The 19,408-nt window shown below is 44.3% G+C and overlaps 1 protein-coding gene across 4 annotated transcripts; it reads left to right on the top strand.

Annotated features, from left to right (window-relative positions):
* Positions 1-23: 23 nt before the first annotated feature.
* Positions 24-19,130, top strand: LOC127395195 (uncharacterized). 4 transcript variants are annotated; one of them, XM_051641767.1, is made up of 5 exons: positions 24-266; positions 375-586; positions 5,168-5,237; positions 8,736-18,345; positions 18,844-19,130. In XM_051641767.1, exons 4-5 carry the CDS (start codon positions 17,540-17,542, stop codon positions 18,998-19,000), a joined length of 963 nt encoding a protein of 320 aa, XP_051497727.1. In that variant the 5' UTR covers positions 24-266; positions 375-586; positions 5,168-5,237; positions 8,736-17,539; the 3' UTR covers positions 19,001-19,130. The 4 variants fall into 4 exon arrangements, 3 of the variants coding, with proteins under 3 accessions (XP_051497727.1, XP_051497728.1, XP_051497729.1); XM_051641768.1 differs by lacking the exon at positions 5,168-5,237; XM_051641769.1 differs by lacking the exon at positions 5,168-5,237 and having other exon boundaries at positions 16,827-18,345.
* The last annotated feature ends 278 nt before the right edge of the window (positions 19,131-19,408 follow it).

The raw sequence follows: 19,408 nt of genomic DNA on the forward strand, positions 1-19,408 counted from the left end.
GGACGCGTCCCTTTTTACTCATTCTCGCCTCTCCTCTCCCCGTCTGGGGCAGCAGCAAAAAAAAAAAAAGTTATATTTATATATATATAATATTTTATTTTTTTTTCCCCGTGGAGCTAGTCCCGTATCCGCCGTTTCACGCATACTGAGGGAGGTCTGTGGGGCTGACGGCAGGGCCCTGCCCGCAGCCTAGCCTGGCCCCGTCGGGGTTGCAGCCCCGGTGAGGAGAGGCGCCGCCAAGGCCTGGCCTTTACCAGCTGCCTGCCGTAAGCTGAGGGGCTGTGAGAGGGGGGCCGGGAGGAGGGCCCTTAATACTTAAAAGGAACCCTTAAAAAATTTATCTGTAAATCGTTGCTTTCTTTTGCACGCTGTAGTGGTTCCTCGATTTCGCTTAGAGCTGCCCCGCCAGCAGCCCTGCCTAAGGGAAGGAAATGCTGTGAGGTGGTGTAGCTGCGTTGACTTTGCATACTGAAACCGCGGCACCTGAGGCGCTGTCCAGGAAAGTGCCGATTCCCCTTTCTTTCGCCGGGTGACGTTTGTTTTCTTCCTGACGGGTTTTGCGGTTGAGGGGCCTTAATTTTCCAAGGTAAATTTCTTTTGTTACCTTCAGAGTGAGTCATCTATCCACCCAAGGGATGCATAAACAAGTACGCAAAAGCTTCTGAGATAAACCAAAATTATACTTTCTGAGCTTGAAAGCTCCTTAAGCCTGGAAACCAAGAAGTGAGCCAATTCCATGTTTCAGTAAATTTGAGAGGTGTCATCCTTCTGTATCTCATGTAAAACTCGAGTTTGTCACCAGATTTCATTCAGGTCTGTGGATATTCTTCCATTCTGATATACATACACACAGCTTGTACTTATTACTGTGCATACTGTACTGGAATTTTTCTTCTCTTTTTTTGGGGGAGAGACAGGGGGGATATTTGCCAATTGTGAGACCTCCTTTTGGAATGCTGTACTTTCATCAGCAGTCTTATCCTAAATTGTCACTGTTGAGGTCTTTATTATTGCTTTTTTGATTCGCTTACTCCCAGCCAAGGGATAAACCATCTGGCAAAGGAGTGAAATGCCATATTTCTTCTGGCCAGGGGGTTGCTACCCCTTTTGTGTTTTTTTTTATAAAGGTTCTGGGCCATATTTGTTCCTCACTTTTCAGTTTGTCAATAATGGTCACATTAGGGACTACAGCTCCTAAAGTGCAAATTCCTGACCAATTTGCCAGTAATGCCTTTGTAGTATGGTCTCCGCATATCCAATACCAACCTTTTCCCTCTGCAACCAGTCAATTTCTATGAAAAGGCTTTCCATGGAAAGAGTTTGGGTGCATCCTACAAAGAATGTATCCTTTAGACAGTTTACCTTATCCATGCCTTTCAGGGGATTGCACCTTTGTAATACTTCTTCCTTGGTATTGGGTTAGTTATTTCCCACTCCCAGGTTTCTATATTAAAGGTTGTGTTTACCCAGAGGTTGATCCAGGAGATATTAGAAGGAATAGGGACACCAATCATAGGTATCCCTTCAAATGTTCAGGGAAATGAGTACAAATCCAGCAACTGGACTTATTGCTCATTTTAGCTATTTACTGGGCCAAGCTGGTGTGCATATTTTTCTCCCAAGGCATATGAGATGTATCCATGGCATACGCTCCCAAATTAGTTATTAGTATTCTTAAGTTCGACAAACCTACACTCTTCTGGATGAGCATGACCTCTAATTAACTTTGAGCCTCTATATAGGCAAGATAAAACTACCAAGGTTAATATTGCTATTACGCAGAATAAAATTAGTAGTAGTTGAGCTCTAAATATGCATTCCCCAATTTCCAAGTACAGTTCATTAAGTAAAGACAACTTCTAGACTGTTTTAACTTAAGTAGTTCTGTAGGGGTTAATGTCCACTGTCCCTTGGGAGGAGCTTTCTTCACTCAGGTGTGATGGATCCAGGAGTTGATTCTGTTCACCTTCACTGCGGTGTAAGTGGTCAGCAAGGCAGTATAGGGTCCCTTCCACTTCTCCTTCTGTGGCTTATCCTTCCAGGTCTGGATGTAACTGAGTCTCCTGGTTGGAAATGATGCATAGGTGAGTCCAAAGGTAGAGGAGCTCGCTGGTTCACGTGCCTGCGTTGGATGATAAACCCGCAACAGAGACAGCAAATAATCTTTCAACATTCCCTCCCCTTTGATATGCATCTTTTCACTTTTTGTTACAATGCTGTTAACTGTGTAAGGTTTACCACACAATCTCAAATGGGCTCACTCCTTCCCTGACTCTTGGAGTGATTCTAATTCTCAGTAAGGCAATGGGTAGAACATCTATCCACTTCAGGTGAGTTTCCTGACATAATTTAGCAATGGGGTCCATTATCAGAAGATAAACCCTCAGAAATCCCAAACCTAGGAATTCTCTCTCTTAATAAAATTTTGGTAACTTCCCTGACCCAATGGGTGCAGCAAAGAAAAGCCTCTGGCCATCCTGAAAAGGTGTCTACCAGAACAAGCAAATACTTGTATTGATTACATTTTGGTAACTTGGAAAAATCTATTTGCCAGTATTCCCCCATAGTGATTCCTCTTTTTACATTTCCTGCTGGGGGTTTCCTTTGTATTTTAGGGTTTTTTGCACAACAGGTCTCGCATCTTCTCACTATGATGTCTTAATTAGTAAGCTTTTAATCAGTCCTGTTCCCTATTGGCACCAATCAGTATGTCATCAACATACTGCAACAATGTGATATATTGGTTGTTACCTTGCCACTGTTCCAGTTCCTTTGCTAGTATGTTACCAAACAGGGTAGGGCTGTTCTTGAATTCTTGTGGAAGCACCATCCAACACAGCTGCACTTTCCTCCCTGTTGTTAGATTTTCCCATTCAAATGCGAAAATGGTCTGGTTTGCCTCGTCCACTGGGATGCAGAAGAAAGTGTCCTTCAAATCCAAAACTGCAAAATAAACATTTTTCTTGGGTATGAATGTAAGCAATGTATATGGGTTGGGAATAATGGACATCCACAGTTATCCAATTGATTTCTCTTAGATCCTGAACCAACCTGTATTCTTGAGACAGAGGTTTCTTTACTGGTAATATAGGAGCGCTAAATTCAGATTGGTGTTCTCTTAACAGTCTGTATTTTAAGAAGGTGTCAATTAATGGTTCCGACCCTTTCTGTGTTTCCATTTTTATGGGATACTGTTTCTTTCTTACTGGACGAGCTCCAGGCTTTAACTCTATCTTAACAGGTGTGGCATTCTTTGCTCTACCTGGTTCTTCCAAAGCCCAGATCAGTGGAATCACTGCATCTGTCACTGCTTCTGGAATGTCATCTTCACTTCCCTTGGTATCAGGTGCCTCTGTTAGCAGGCAAATCTGTGCCCTCCACACCATCTCCTGGGAATATGTGACTGCACAGAGTTCTCAGAAAAGGTTACTTTGAGCATTCAATTTGCACAACAACTCACATCCTGGCAGGGGACTATCTGGCATATAGAGAAATTAATGAGTTAATTTCTTATTTCCATTGGTTTCAGGAATGGCTTTAAAACTCACTTTCCAGTTGCCCCAACAATCAGTAATGTAATCTTACTTTAAGGTCCTGTACAACTAATAATTACTGAATGTGTACCTCTGCTATCTAGTAGAAAAGCTATAGTTTCACACTCTCCCCCCAGCATAATGGGAACCAGAGGATCAGCTGAGGTCCTCCAGCATAATCAAAATCACATCAGTTTCTGGATTTTTCTTTTTCTTTCTTTTTTTTTTTTTTTTTTACTTTCTTATTTGGGGACCCCCAGTGCCTCTCCTCCCCACAAATTGGGCACTGATTTGGTCCTAATGGAGCTCAGACTGACCTATAAACAGCATGTTAAACATATTTTGGTTAGCTTCAGGGTCCAAATAAATTAATTTTCTAGCAGTCTCACATAGTCTCTCAAAAAAGATTGACAGTTCCTCATTAGACACCTGTCTAACCTCATATAATTTCAACAAGTTTTTCAATTTACGGGCCCCATGCTGAGTTCCATACAAGATTACTTACTGATATCACTTAAGTCTTTTCAGGTCTATATCAGAGTTAGGATCCAAGTCTGGGTCTTCCCAGGGCATACCCTGATTAATGTTTTCTTCTGCATATTTGCATTACCCTTTTATCTAGCTTCCTTCAAAACTATTTGTTTTTCCTCATTAGTGAAGAGAATTTCTAAAAATGCCTAGATATCCCCCTAGGTGGGGTTATGTAGTATCATAATTGTTTTGAGTAGCTCATTGTCAGGGTTTGACTCAGGATCGACAACAATGCGCTTGATCCCCTCCCCCTCCCACCCAGGTAGGGAAGGAGAGAAAAAGAGAGAGACTTGGCTGGATTGAAAACTAAACTACACAGCTTTAATTAAACACTAATGATATAAGAAAATATATACAATTATGTTCAGGTATGTGCAAAAGCCTCTCACCTCCCCCCACCCCCAGCAACTCCCACAGCACTCTCCTTGACCTGAGTCAAACAGTGACAATCAGTAAAAGGAAAAGTGGCTTCATCCTTGCTCAAACCAGGTTACTCATACACTTCTTCCGGATTAGCTCGATACGACCCCACAGATTTTAAAATGTCCAACACTGTAACAGGGACATATAATCCATATTCTCCAATCCTCCACTCACCCCCCTTTTGCTCTCCTGGTATTCAGGTGGTGCACTTCCAGAGTGGAGAGGAGAAACTGACGGTACCATTCTCACCCCCTTTCACCAACTTATAACAATTCTTTTCAACACCCTTCTTAATATCACACTTCTTTTGAATTTCTGGCCTTCCATACAAAGTCATAAAAACATCCACTGTCCTGGTTCAAGCCAGGATGAAGCCAATTTTCTTTTTACTGATTTTTTTTTTTTCTTCAGTGAACTCTCTTTTAAGCAGCACACAAGTTTTCCAGCTAGTGGACTGATAACACTTGAATGTTTATGATACTGTTGAGAGACCAAGGCCACTTTATTCTGCTTGTAGAATTTCCTGCTTCGGACACTAAAGGAGCAGAAGAGTCATATCTGCAACCCTCCCGTAGGGAGGAGCAGACTAGACAGATGGCAAAACTGGCCAAAGGGAGTATTACATCCCATATATAAAGTCAGGGATCACAGAAGTCAAGGCCCTTTCTGTTTTCTTTCAGCCTGGAGAAGAGGAGACTGAGGGGAGACCTCATGGCTCTCTACAACTACCTGAGAGGAGGTTGTGGTGAGGTGGGTGTTGGCCTCTTCTCCCTAGTGACTAGTGATAAGACAAGAGGAAATGGGGTCAAGTTGCGCTAGGGGAGGTTCAGATTGGATATTAGGAAAAATTTATTCACAGAAAGAGTGGTGAGGCATTGAAACAGGCTGCCCAGAGAGGTGGTGGAGGCACCATTCCTGGAGGTGTTAAAAAAACGGGTAGATGTGGTGTTTCGGTAGATGGTTTAGTGGTTAGGGGTTGTAGGGCAGGTGGTTGGACTTGATGATCTTGAAGGTCTTTTCCAACCTTGATGATGATTCTATGATTCTATTCTATTCTTCTTCTCTTCTCTTCCGTCCATTGCTGGCATCCAGGGAGGACTCTGTCTATCCATCACCGTTGATCCCTAGGCTTGTGCATTCCTGACTCTCATAACTCTCTCCTCAGCTCCTGTCTGCTTTGCTGCTATCTCCAGCAGTGGTCCGGGACATTTCAGAACTGCTCACAGCTAAGGAGAGTGTCGTGGGAGTTGCTGGGGGTGGGGGGAGGTGATAGGGGTTTTGCACATTCCTGCACATACTTGTATATAATTGTACATATTTTCTTTTATCATTAGTGTTTAATTAAAGCTGTCTAATTTAGTTTTAAATCTCCTTCCCCTACATGGGTGGGAGAGGAAGGGGATCAAGAGCATTATTGTCTCTGGTTTAATCACTGATCCTGAGTCAAACCGTGACATCTACATATGGTACTTCATCCCATTTATCCATGCTACAATAAAACAACATCAGTTGCAATATAGTATAATAATTTAAGGATCCATTTTGTGGCCACATTTCCCCATTTGTAAGCTTTTAACTCAGTCATCAATAATTATAATACAATTTCATTTTCTCTTTTGTCATTAGAATTTTCCCAAATATTTTCTAATTTTTAAGGATGCATCTGAGAGGAGAGTCAGGAGGTATCTCACTGGAAGTAGTTGCACCCATACCACAACCATAAAAGAATTACCACTGTTTCAAACACTGAGCTCTGGCAGAGACGAATACTCCTCCTTGCCTTGCCACGTGTCTATGCGTGAAACTTCCCTTGTTTAATTTTATGGTACCAAAAAAACTGACTACAGGGGATATTCCAAATTCCCCCCCCCATGCAAATATCTCTTTTATAGCATTGCATCTTTGAGTCGCTCACCACCCAATGCTGGAGAGGTTCTGCCGGAGTTCCCCGATTAACAGGTCGGTGCGCACTGGAGCCCCAGGTGGTCTGGTCCACTTGTCAAGAGGCAAGATGATCCAGGCAAGGCTCTATGCAGTCCCATCTGGGGTGCCATAATGTTGTCCCAAAAGTGGGATGCCCACAGTTATGTAATGGTTCATAAAGTCAGCAGGAAGCATCAAGTTGTTATTAGGAACCTGCTGAGGGAAAGACATGCATAATACCACTGGGATGTTTTGTGCCAAGAAAATAGAAACCTTTTTTTTTTTTTCTTGTCACACTTAGTAAATATGACTTCTTGTAAAGTATGTTGTAATCTTTTTTAAGTGATATATGCACTGAAGATTCGATATGCAAAATTCAACTGGACCAGGTGATCCTTAAGGTCCCTTCCAACCTGGCATTCTATGATTCAACTGGAAAAGTAATCTGAAACTTCTGCTGAAATTGCTGCCGAACAGGACTTTATGCACAGACATATGCACGGCTGAAGTCACAAGATATGGGGTGGAATATTTTAATTAGAACAACTATAAATTACTTGGATGAAATAAGTTGTGAAACCTAAGACAGAAATGCGTATTATGAAAAAGAAAGCAGGTGTTTTTTTTCCTCAGCTTTTGGAGTCAAAGACTGAAAAGCAGGTATTTACAGAATTACAGAATCACACAATCACAGAATTGTTCTGGCTGGAAAAAGCCTTGAAGATCATCGAGTCCAACAAATTAACCTAACTCTGCCAAGTCCAGTGCTTAAACCATTGTCTTGGTTTGAATCAGGATTAAGCCAATTTTCCTTTTACTGATTATTTTTTTTCTTCAGTAAGCTTTCTTTTAACTAGTAGCAGAGTGTTCCAGCTAGGAATGATAACAAACGGTGGAATGTTTTTGTAACTGCTGGGTCTCCAAGGTCGCACCTTCACTCTGCCGGCTCAGACACTACCGGGAGATCTGTGACCCCCCCCATAGGAGGCTGAGTTAGACAGACAGCAAAATTGGCCAGAGATATTCTATTCCATATATCTACATAAGCTCAGAGGAAGGTCAGAGATCACAGAAGACTACTTCCTTCCTGCTTCTTCTTCCCTTCTCTTCCGTCCATGGCGAGCGTCCAGGGAGGATTCCATCCATCCATCACCATCGACCCCTAGGCTCGAGTTCTCCTGACCCTCATAACTCTGCACTCTCTCCGACAGCAGTCTGGGACTTTTTGGGACTGTTTGCAGCTAAGGAGAGTACTGTGGGAGTTGCTGGGGGTGGGGGGAGGCAATAGGCTTTTGCACATACCTGTACACATTTGTATATAATTTCTTATATCCTTAGTGTTTAATTAAAGCTGTGTAGTTTAGTTTTCAATCCAGCCAAGTCTCTTTCTCATTCTCTCTCTCCTTCCCTACCTGGGTGGGAGGGGGAGGGGATCGAGAGCATTGTTGTCGGACCTGAGTCAAACGGTGACAACAGTTTATTGGTGCCCAACGTAGGTCTAATTTTAAGCCAAGATTATAAATTTTCACTAATTGGGAGTGTTCAAAATTCCATCTCTGATGGAAGGAATCCCTCAGATAGCAATGGGCAACAGTTCTGCTGAATTTCATGACAGATTGAAAGCTGAACAGACACTTGCTGCAATGAATTTACTGGATCTTTTTCCCAACATGCAATTGTACATGTGGTATACAGCCAAGAGCATACTGCTCTGTGTAGCTGCTCTTGTGATTGTTTTATGGTTTATTGACAGAACTGTGGCCATAATCAACTGTATAATTACCACCCTAGTGATCCTAGAGGTTATGATACTGATCTTTATGGGGGCACTGTATGTGTACAGTTACAGTATAAATCCTAGTGGTACAACTCCTAAAGTGAACAGAACGGTCCATGTTGGTAATGCCAGTAGCAGGTCTGTGGGAAACTGTTCTTTTCTTCCCCACATAAGTCTAAACAAAATAAACCAATTAGTTTGTGGAGTAAACCTTGGCTTTAGAGGCAATTTCTGAGCGTGGTGGGGTGGGGAGTGCTTTCTAACTACCACCCTGAAATACGGTCCCGCGGTGGCCGTTCCTCCGTGAGAGGCAGCACCACATGTGACCCTCGGTCTTTTCACAAACCCCTTCACATCAGGAGGGGGAGTCGCAAAAGTATCCTGGCAGCCGGTAGCCCCCCGGTACCGGCTTGCGACAAGGTCCAATTTTACCTCTCAATTTTCTTTCAAGCTGAATCTCCCAGCTCTTGATCTGAATAGCCGTTGTTGCAGTAGGGATGCGTATGCTGAATTTTTATAATGCTCCACTCACTGCCAATCCCCCACAGGAAATGCTGCTGCCACTGTTGCTGCTGCCACCCATGATGCTGGCAACATCACTGCTGCTGAGACCACCTGCAAAATCAGCTGCCTCTACAAGTGCTGCTAGAAAAACAACTGCTTCTACAAAGATAAAGTCCACTCCCTTTTGAATCAAACTAGCTTATCCTGTGACCAGGAGCAAAGCAAAGGCAAAATGCGCCTCCCTTTTTATGCGCTCCTGTCTGAGATATCCAGAGTTTCTTCAAGCAACAATAGACACTGAAACTGAGAAAGCAGATGATTCTAAATCAGTTGATGGAGCAGGTACCTCTCAAACAGATAAAAAATCAGGCCAATCTCAAGCAGCTAAAACAGCAGGCCCTCCTCAATCAGCTGACAATGATTACCTTGTCCAGCCTTTCTCTATGAAAGAACTGTGCCTCATGAGAAAGGACTTTACCGACATTGACGATGAGGGAATTCTTCCTTGGTTGCTCTGATGCTTTGATAGTGGAGCTGAAACCTATAATGTAGATGAGAGGGAAGCCAAGCAATTGGGATCCCTGGCCGGAGATGCTGGTATTGATAGAGCACTTAGTAGTAAGATGGGAACTACCACCCTGTGCATCCGACTTCTTTCAGCTGTGAGGGAGAGATACCCCCACAAGAGTGACGTCGAATGGCACTGAAGCAGAACACCCACTCTTGAGAAAGAGTATTTGAGAGACATAGCTGTGCAAGAGGTGATCTAGGATAAAGATGGACTTACAAATGACGTTCTGTGTGACACACAAGTGTTCCGGAGGTTTGCACAGGCTGTACCAACAGAACATGCCCATATATTCTCCTTCATGGGATGCTTTGATGACAACTCCAGACCAACATTGCGTGAGGTGGCTTTCAAAGCAGAACAGTATGGAGACAATCTCTGATTCCCATCAGTTCCACACCTCAGCTATTGAACAAATGACTGACAGAATAAGATGCCAAAAAGATGGGGAGGTAAACCCCAGAATATCCCTAGAGACAACTGGTCATGTGTTGCAGCCATTAAGACAAGACGTCCTGCTATGAGACATCAGTGAAAGAGACAGGACCCACTTCGATGCCACGTGTGGTCGCTCTTGCGTAATTATTTTAAGAGGACATGAGAATCTGGGACAAGAAACCCACTGATATTATCCAGATATGCATGCAAGAGTTACTAAACAGAACAAAGGCAGGAGATGGTTCTTCCAAGAAGAAGGCTGCATCTGTCTCCACCCAGGATGGTGCATCAACTCTAATGCTCAACCTTAGAGGTGCCCTGCTTCCAGCTAGGGTGAGAAGAGGGACAACCGAGTTTACTGGACTGTGTGGATTCAGTGGCCTGGCACATTAGAACCACAAAGATATAAAGCCCTGGTGGACGCTGGTGCACAGTGCACACTAATGCCATTGAATCATAAAGGGACAGACTCGTCGCTATTTCTGGAGTGACAGGAGGATCTCTAGAACTGACTGTTGTGGAGGCTGATGTGAGCCTCACTGGTAAGGAGTGGCAAATGCACCCTGTAGTGACTGGCCTAGATGCTCTGTGCATCCTTGGCATAGACTACCTCAAAAAAGGATATGTCCATGACCTGAAAGGGCACCAGTGGACCTTTGGTATAGCAGCTGTAGAGACTGAGGACACTGAACAGCTGCGTACTTTGCCTGGCCTTTCAGATGACCCTTCTCTAGTGAGGTTGCTGAAGGTGGAAGACCAACAGGTGCCAAGTGACTCTTCAGCGGTTCATAGATGACAATATCGCACCAAGAGACTGTGTGATTCCCATTCATATGCTGATCCAGCAACTGGAATGTCAAGGAGTGATCAGCAGGACTCATTTATCCTGTAACAGTCTTAATTGACCAGTGTGAAAGCCTGATGGCGAGTGCAGGCTTACAGTGGACTATTGTGGCCTGAATGAGGTTACACCACCACTCTGTTCTGCTGCGTCTGACATGCTAGAACTGCAATACAAGCTGGAGTCAAAAGCAGCTAGGTGGTGTGCCAGTATTGACATTGCTCATGCATTCTTCTCTATTCCTCTAGCACCACAGTGCAGGCCACAGTTTGCTCTCACCTGAAGGGGAGTCCAGTACACCTGGAATCAACTGCCCCAGGGGTGGAAACACAGCTCAACCATTTGCCATGGACTGATCCATGCTGCACTGGACAAGGGTGGAGCTCCAGAACACCTGCAGTACATTGATGACATCATTGTGTGGAGTGACACACCAGAAGAAGTTTTCGAGAAAGGTAAAAAGAACATCCAAATTCTTCCGGATGCTGGTTTAGCTCTAAGAAGAAGCAAGGTCAAGGGACCTTCACGAGAGATCCAGTTCCTGGGAATCAGGTGGCAAGATGGACATCGCCAGATCCCAATGGATGTGATTAACAAAATACCATCTATGTCCCCACCATCAACTAAAAAGGACACTCAAACCTTTTTAGGGACTGTTGGCTTCTGGAGAATGCACATTCCATGTTACAGTGAAATTGTGAAACCTCTCTATGAGGTGACCTGGAAGAGTGACTTTAAATGGGGTCCTGACCAACAGAAAGCTTTTGAGCAGATTAAAAAGGAGATTGTGCAGGCAATGGCCCTTGGACCAGTTCGAACAGGGCCAGACATCAAAAATGTGTATGTGGAGGGTTATACAGCAGCTGAGTGTCAATTTCAGTTAACCCATTTGCCACAAGTGCAGGTCAAGTGGAAGTATCCCTTAACAGGACAATGGAAGGGCCCTGACCCATCAATGACATGGGGTTGAGGTTTTGCTTGTGTCTTTCCAGAAATGGCATGCAATGGAGATGGTGATAATCAAGGCCATCCAATGAAACCTGATCTGGTGTTTTTGGCAATGGTCACTCTGCTTTCAATACAGGTGGGGGTAGGAGAAGCCAAAATATATTGGACATACCTTCCCTTTCCTCCATGGCTCACACGGCTAACCTGCGGCAATAAAAATATCCTTGTGTATACAAATAGTACCAGAGTGGTGGGTGGCCTGGGAAACACCCTAGTAAATAAATCATACAGCAAGTCTGAGAATATCAATCTGCATGGACTGGCAACAAAAGTACCTATTTGTTTCTCTGCACAGTTATGTGTACAGATACTGAAACAAAAATTCGGAGCTTCCAAACCCCCTTGCTTTCTAACACTCCTCACCTAAGTGGGAGGCTAGGTGCGGCTGGGTAAGGATTCCGAGATCAAGACCCAATAACAGCAAAAAAGCTGTCATTGAGCAGGCATTCTTTATTGCAGCACTGGGCAGCACTGGGGATTTTCCACCATGAATGCTCTGAATCAACATGAGTGTTGTCTGTGTAGCCACAGGTCTTAGAAGACTTGATGTTATCACGACCTGCAGGATGCTTAGCATAATTGACTGACAGTTTCACAAAGCACATTGTTTTAAAAGTAACCCGTTCAGCTAACTTAGTAGAGCAAATTAATTATTTTAGTAAATTTTTATTAGGCTGTATTTCTATTGGATTTACTAGCGAATATCCTAGGACTATCAGTAGACCATAATTATACAAAAGCATTTTAAATTATGATTATCACTTATTTTTACCAACCACAAATATTATTTACAAGATTTACTACTCTCCTAAATGTACGTTAATACATTACACCAGTATCCTGGATAGATTTATTAGTCTCCTAGTCTCCAAGTATCCATTAGTTCATGATACTGATATCCTGAATAGGTGTGTTGTTTTCCAAGTATCTATTAGTTCATTATACAAGTATCCTGGATAGATATATTGTTCCCCAAAGATCTCCAAATATCTATTAGGTCACTATACAAATATCCTGGACGGAGTCAGAAGTTAATAGAGTTTGACCTCACTAGAAAGGTTTAGTTCCAAGGAGGCCTTAGCTTTCCTAATTGCCTCCCTACATCCTCTGACAACAGTCCTATGTTCCTCCCAAGTGGCCAGCCTCTCTGTCACCGTTTGACTCAGGTTCAACAACAATGCTCTCGATCCCTTCTCCCTCCCCCCCAGGTAGGGAAGGAGAGAAAGAAAGAGACGTGGCTGGATAACAAACTAAACTACACAGCTTTAATTAAACACTAATGATATAAGAAAATATATACAATTATATACAAATATGTTCAGGTATGTGCAAAAGCCTCTCACCTCCCCCCACCCCCAGCAACTCCCACAGCACTCTCCTTAGCTGCAAACTGTCCCAAAAAATCCCGGACTACTGCCAGAGTAAGCGGAGAGTGATGAGGGTCAGGAGAGCTTGAGCCTAGAGGCCGACGGTGATGGATGGACAGTCCTCCTTGGATGCTGACAACAGATGGAATAGAAGGGAAGAAGAAGCAGGAAGGAAGTTGTCTTCTGTGATCTCTGACCTTCCTCTGAGCTTACGTAAATATATGGAATGGAATATCTCTGGCCAACTTTGTTGTCTAATTCAGCCTCCTACGGGGGGGTCACAGATCTCCCGGTAGTGTCTGAGCCGGCAGAGTAAAGATGCGACCTTGAAGAACCACCAGTTACAAAAACATTCCATTCTTATCAGCCTTAATTGGAATGCTCTGTGACTAGTTAAAAGGAAGCTTACTGAAGGAAAAAAAAAGTCAGTAAAAGGAAAAATGGCTTCATCCTGGCTCAAACCAGGACATTCCACCCCTTAGTCCATGCCATATATTACATATAGGCTGTGTACTTTACCAACTGTCAAATTAAGGATTCTCCCCCAGAGTCAGATTGTTTTGAGGTACACGTTGTACTTCAGTATCCTCCATCATCATACACCAGGTATGTCCAGGTTGCTGAGCAAAAGCAAGCCCCCGGACTGGTTTACATTTGCCTGAAGCAGGATAAACCCAAACAATTTTACCCAGCAGGTTTCTTTCACATATGTGGCTTTCAGGATGTATAGTGCTTGTCTCGAACAATCCAAGAGATAAGTGATGGACTTTGGCACTCAGGATATCTGTTGTCTGTCTTGTGGCATCTGATAGTTAAACAACATTTGCTGATGGACTAAAGAGATGTCTCAGCAACCCACCCAACCGTTTTGCTTCCCCTCCTGCAACGAGTACCTGAGAACTGGGGAGTTTAGTGTGGGACATGCTGAGATCGGAGACAAAGGAGTTCTACAGCTGGCACTGGGAGCAGAATATCCAGTGATAACCAGGCCTTGATATGAAAACCACCGACTTAGCAGGACAAGACAAAGAGTGCCAGTCTCAAGCCACTTCCTAGGACGGAAACTCCACTGCAACAAACTAATCCTGTGGTGCCAGTTGTCTCAACCTCCTCTTTTGTAATGGCTGATCTCATCAATTAGCCAAACAAAGACTACATAGGCCCTGGCATCATACCTGCCCCCTGCTGTCTCAGAGGAGCAAGGAGAAGATAGAAGGATTTTCTCCCTTATTCAGGGAGAAAAGTGGGGGTGCAGTGGGCAAGAACTGTATAAAAATCTGAGACACTATGGGTGCATTGGAAGCACTTCCCCACCAGGAACCACTTCCCCACCGACGACATCGCTGGACCGTGGTGGTAACTATTCTCTCGCTTTGCTGTCCTCTGTATTTCTGCTTTCTCCTTTCTTTTCTGTCTCTGTTTTCCTCCCTGTCCTATCCGCTCTAGGGACTTTGTTGTGTTCCTCTAATAAAAGTTTGTTGTGCGCGTGACATCTGACCTCGTTTGCGTCTTAATTTCACCATTTGGGATCACCTTTAAACTTCTTCTCAGGTCCTGACGAGCAACAAAGGGTGCAGCTGCCGTGCGGCTTATACCAGGAGAGGGAAAGCAAAATCCAGCCGCACCTAGCCTCCCACTGCGGAGTGTTAGAAAGCAAGGGGGTTCTGCCCGATCTCTCGTAAGACCGCACGCCAGCCCCGGTGCCTCTTTGTGCACCCGATGTTGTGTTATCTTTGTTTTGTCCTGGCAAGATCATAAAAAATTGCGACGTATCCGAATACCGGATCGTGACATTAATTGGCGTCATGGACAGGATCCCAATGGTGAAAGTGTCACAAGTTTTTGTATGTTAGGTGTTGCCTCAGTGTCCGTAGGGAACGAGCCTACGGGGGGCTTTTGTGGTTGACCTCTTAGGATTCAGAACTGTAGCTTTCTCTTGCTCGGAGAGGAGAGAAGCTAGGGGCCCCCGTTCCTTGTGGTTGGAGGTTTTTCGGCGGAACGGTGGGTCGGCGTCTCCGCCTCTTGGAGAGGTGCCTTAGGGTCGTTGGAGACGATTACCTATTCGCCTAGCAAGCGGATAGGCTTGGGGGATAGGACTATTTCCTATCTCTTTTATATTTTTGTTGTTGTTGTTTTTGGAGTTCTGATCCGCTGATAAGAGGGCTGGGTTCTTAATTGTGAATTAAGAAGTTAAGCGTGTGTATCCTCTCAGGGAGTGTTGTCGGTGGCCGTGGTGAAATCTAAGTTCTTGCCCTTCCTGAGATGTTTGGCCCTGATTTTGTGAGTTAAGTAATAATGGAAAAGGAAATTCATACGGGGGAATCCTCCCCTGCTGTTGATCCCGAGACATTGTTTAAGATTTTGGAAACTTGTAATGCCCGTCCGTCAGTCTCGGGACAGGACTGGGCTAAAGAAAATTGGTACAATTTGCAGAGTGTGGCAGATCGTATCTCTGCATTACAAAAGGAGGCCAAGTGGCGATTCAGGAAAGGCAAAGGCATCGTGTGTGCGGTACTAGGAGTTTGCCTGGTGTCGGCGGCGCAGCACCGAGCTGACTGCCAGACCCAGAAAGGAAAGGTTATCGCATCTCTGCAAACATTAGTCGAGTCGTTACAGGACCAAATTGCTGGCCTTAAAAGAGAGAATGTTGAGCTCCGGGAGGAATTAGAGAGTGAAAAGGCTCACTCGGATTCTTTGAAGTACACTCTGTGGGAATTGCGTACGGCTCGGTGTGAGCAAGGGGCAGAAGTGCGGATGAATTAATTGGAAGAAAAGGGTGACTATTTAGAGAACATAGCGGGCTATGTTCCTTTTCCGAGTTAAGTAAAGGTGGCTCGTCCACCCTCGTCAAGTCCAATGTGATGCGTCATGTTTGAGGTAATCATTACGAGATCCCAGTTTTTTGTCCCACCCCTATCCTGCAACATTTAATAAAACAAACAGTGAAACCCGCACGCTTACAGTCGAATCCGACGCTAACACTACACACGTGCCTGTGATGCAAACATATGAATAATTTCAACAGAAGAAAACAGTGCCCAATTAACCATTTTTCTCGCAAGTTTCTGCTGGTGAGATTTGGATAAACCAATCTCTGTCAATAAATCATGATTTTCGGAGTACCACTTACCCCGAGCTCCGATGGGAAAACCTACAAATTTTACATGGGTGGCATTGGTCAGTTCCTGCACCTGCTGCGTGAGATGTTTGTACTTTTGGACCTTCCCAGCGGCGGCCTCCGACAAGGAAGAAGGGTTACTTTCATACCGAATTGTCACATCAACAACCAATGCCTGTTTGTCCTTCACAAATATCATATCTGGTTTGAATAAATTATTCTTGTCCCTTAAATTTGGTTCTTGGAACACTACCCAATCCTTATGTTTGGCTTCTTCAATTAATAAATTACAAATATTGTTATGCCTTTTGATTCTGGCCTCTTGCACTTTGGGACAGTAGCCAATTATGTGGGCGCATGATTCAACATCAGCTTGGCAGTGTCTGCATGATGCATCCTGGCTGTCATGCCTGCCTCTGGCAAGGAATTCTCTATTGCAATACACATTAGCCCTCAATTGTAGAGCCGTCAGGAGTTTCCTGTGAGGAATGCCTCTGTAGTGGGTTAGCCAATCATTACTGATTTTATCATTTTCAAAGTTAGAAATACCTTTACCCTGGGATGCCAATTTAGTCCAATTGTTAAATTCATCTTTTCTCCAATTGCACGGTTTGGGGTAGATGTTTTTAGGAGCAGGTGCCTCCCATTCTGATGTTATCTCCTCACCGCCCACTTCATTAGGTAGTCTAAACACGGTTCTCGGGTCCCAAATTGATGGAATTTTATCTTTCCTTCCTCCTGCTTTTACCCATAATTTTTCATATTCTTTTTCAATACCCTCTAACCGCACAATAGTTGTTATCACCTCGTCCGGAGACTGTGCCAGCCGGTGCAGCCTCCGAGCTTGTACGCTTGGGATCAATTTTGAGAACCTAAGGAGACCAAAACCACCATCCCTGTTGCTGGCATATAGGATGGCGTCGCAAGTGGATGGAGGTAAATGCAGCCATTGCTTAACTGCAGATCTTATTTCTTGATCAAGCATTTCCAAATGAGTGATCTTAACGTTAGCTTGATCGGCAGAGTATATTAGCCGGGGCATGGCATAAGTTCTCGGGATCTCAACCTTTTGAAAAGGTTTGAGTGGAGCTCTGTCAATTCGATGTAACCAATTTTTAACTTTTGATAGCAATTCGGGTTTGGATATTCCCACCCATGGGTCGATGTTCATTCCCAAATATTTTTCCGAGCTTCCAGGATCGATCATATTCAGGGGGGTACCATTAATTGGCCACGCCGGGCAGTCATTGATCTTATAAGAGTCTTTAGTCGGCTGGATGTAAAAGCCGTGGCACTTCTCCCCCTGTGTCTTGAGACCGGTAAGATTACAAAAGGTCTCGACGATCTCTATATTTTTCATCATGCCCTCCCAGGAGTTACTCAGTAACACCAAATCGTCAGCAAAGGCCAGTGCTGTGATGTTTTGAGAGTGGATCTGGAACCCCTCCCCACACTCTTGTAATTTACACAGTAGTGGGTCTATAGCCAGATTGAATAGCAGTGGAGACATGGGATCACCTTGCTTGACTCCTATTTGGATTTTAATGGAGTCGGAGTGCCCATCCTTTAAAGGAATGTTAGTGGTGACGTTGTGGTACATATTCTTAATCAGGGCGATAATGTGCTGGTCGACGCCCCTTTGTTCAAGAGCCGAGATAATGTGGGCATGGCTCACCGTGTCAAATGCTTTAGCTAAGTCTACAAACACCACACCCAGGGACTGGTGCTGGCTTTTTGCATGCCGAATTATCAATTGTAGCAATTTCAAATTTTCACTGCACCCTGCAGATCTAATAAAGCCCCTTTGCCGGGGATTAATGGGGCAGGCTTTAGCCAATCTAGATGTTATAATTCTGGAAAACAGCCGTAAAATGATGGAACCAATAGTGATCGGACGCCAGTTACTGATGTCACCCAGGCGTTCCGGTATAGCAGATTTTGCAATTAAAACCGTCCGACAGTTTTTAACAGAGTCGGGTATCATGCCAGTTAGCAACCACAAGTTAAATAGTTCCCTGAGGTGGTTGCAGTGGGGGTCAATTTTAGTCAATTCTCTCAGAGTTATTTTATCTGGACCGGGCGCAGCAGTTTTACTTATCTCTTTGATGTTCTTGGAGATTTCTTTAGCAGAAATCACGATGTTGAACGCCGAGTTGTCCGCCCGCTCGAAGGCTTTGAAGGATCCTAGGCCATTGTACGCTCCCGTGGATTCCCATCTCGACTTGAACACCCTGTGCACTTCGTCAGGAGGGATATCACACGTCAGGGACTCCACATCGTCCAGGATGATATTGGCAAGCTTCCCCCTGTCCAGGTGAAACAGCCGCTGGTACCGCAGGAAATTCCCCCGTTTTCTGCTTTGCTTCTTCATCCACTCCTTCTGCTGACCGGAGGGATGGGTCTCCCGGGCCTCTGGTTGCTTTGCGCCTGGTCTCTGCTTTTTAGTGGACGCCCCCAAAATGTTATAAAATTCAGTCATGGCTGTATCATTTAAATGTTCCCAATTTTCCTTAGCTAGCAACATTTTTTCAAAGATCTTATTGAGGATGGACAATTTGTTAGATGATAACCAACCAGATATTACTTTTCGGTAAAGGGATCCCAGTCTGCCACTTTTATTTCGCACAGGCCTAGATCTTACATCCTGTGCCTCCACCCACCTTTTGTGGCCCTCAGGCCGTATCGGGCATTTCTTCTCTCTAATTGCTCTCCTTTTGTCACTTATCTGTTTAGCCGTTTTGGTTGGAATTTGCTCGCCGATCAACTTGTTAATGTTTTTCTTCCCTTCCAATTGTTTTTCTAATTTTTGCAGGAGTTCCAGTTCCTCCTCTGACCAGCATTGTTTATGCTTCCCCCTTGCAGTGGTCTCTTTGGGGCGAGAGGCAAGAATACGCTCAAGATTTCTAAGAGCAGGATGGGCAAGCCGTTTATGTTGCCCCAAACCAATATTAGTTTCAAATGTTTTATGACATTCCTCACATTCAAAGCCCCCAACGGTGGCAGGCTCAATACTATCTGTACATTTTGGAATATGGCACGCAATACTGTGATGTTTTTCATTCGTTTTACCGCATCGGGCGCATTGGAATAAAAGCTTTCTTATCCCATGCTTTCTTTTGAGATGGTCAATTAACTCAGTCATTTTCCCCATGCGAGTTCCACAGCACGGACAGGGTGGATTTTTGTCCGGCATCTTAATGAGAGGAGTACCTCCCTCTGATGGTTCTTTAGCAGGACTCGGGGTGGGCGAAATAAAGGAATACATTGAGTCATCAGGGGATACAGGGTCAATCACCCCTAAACCAGCCTCAGCCACCTCCAGTTGTGGGCTGGTATCATTGCCCGTGAGACTAGCAGAGGTAAGGACCTCATAAACC

Source organism: Apus apus, chromosome W (genome assembly GCF_020740795.1).
Source record: "Apus apus isolate bApuApu2 chromosome W, bApuApu2.pri.cur, whole genome shotgun sequence".
NCBI classification, from domain to species: domain Eukaryota; kingdom Metazoa; phylum Chordata; class Aves; order Apodiformes; family Apodidae; genus Apus; species Apus apus.

What these genes read in the sequence shown, in the direction of transcription:
- LOC127395195 (XM_051641767.1), top strand. Translation starts at nt 17,540, where the DNA reads ATGGGATCACCTTGCTTGACTCCTATTTGGATTTTAATGGAGTCGGAG. An exon ending in GCAAGCTTCCCCCTGTCCAG is followed by an intron (nt 18,346 to 18,843) that starts GTGAAACAGCCG and finishes TAATTTTTGCAG; the next exon opens with GAGTTCCAGTTCCTCCTCTG.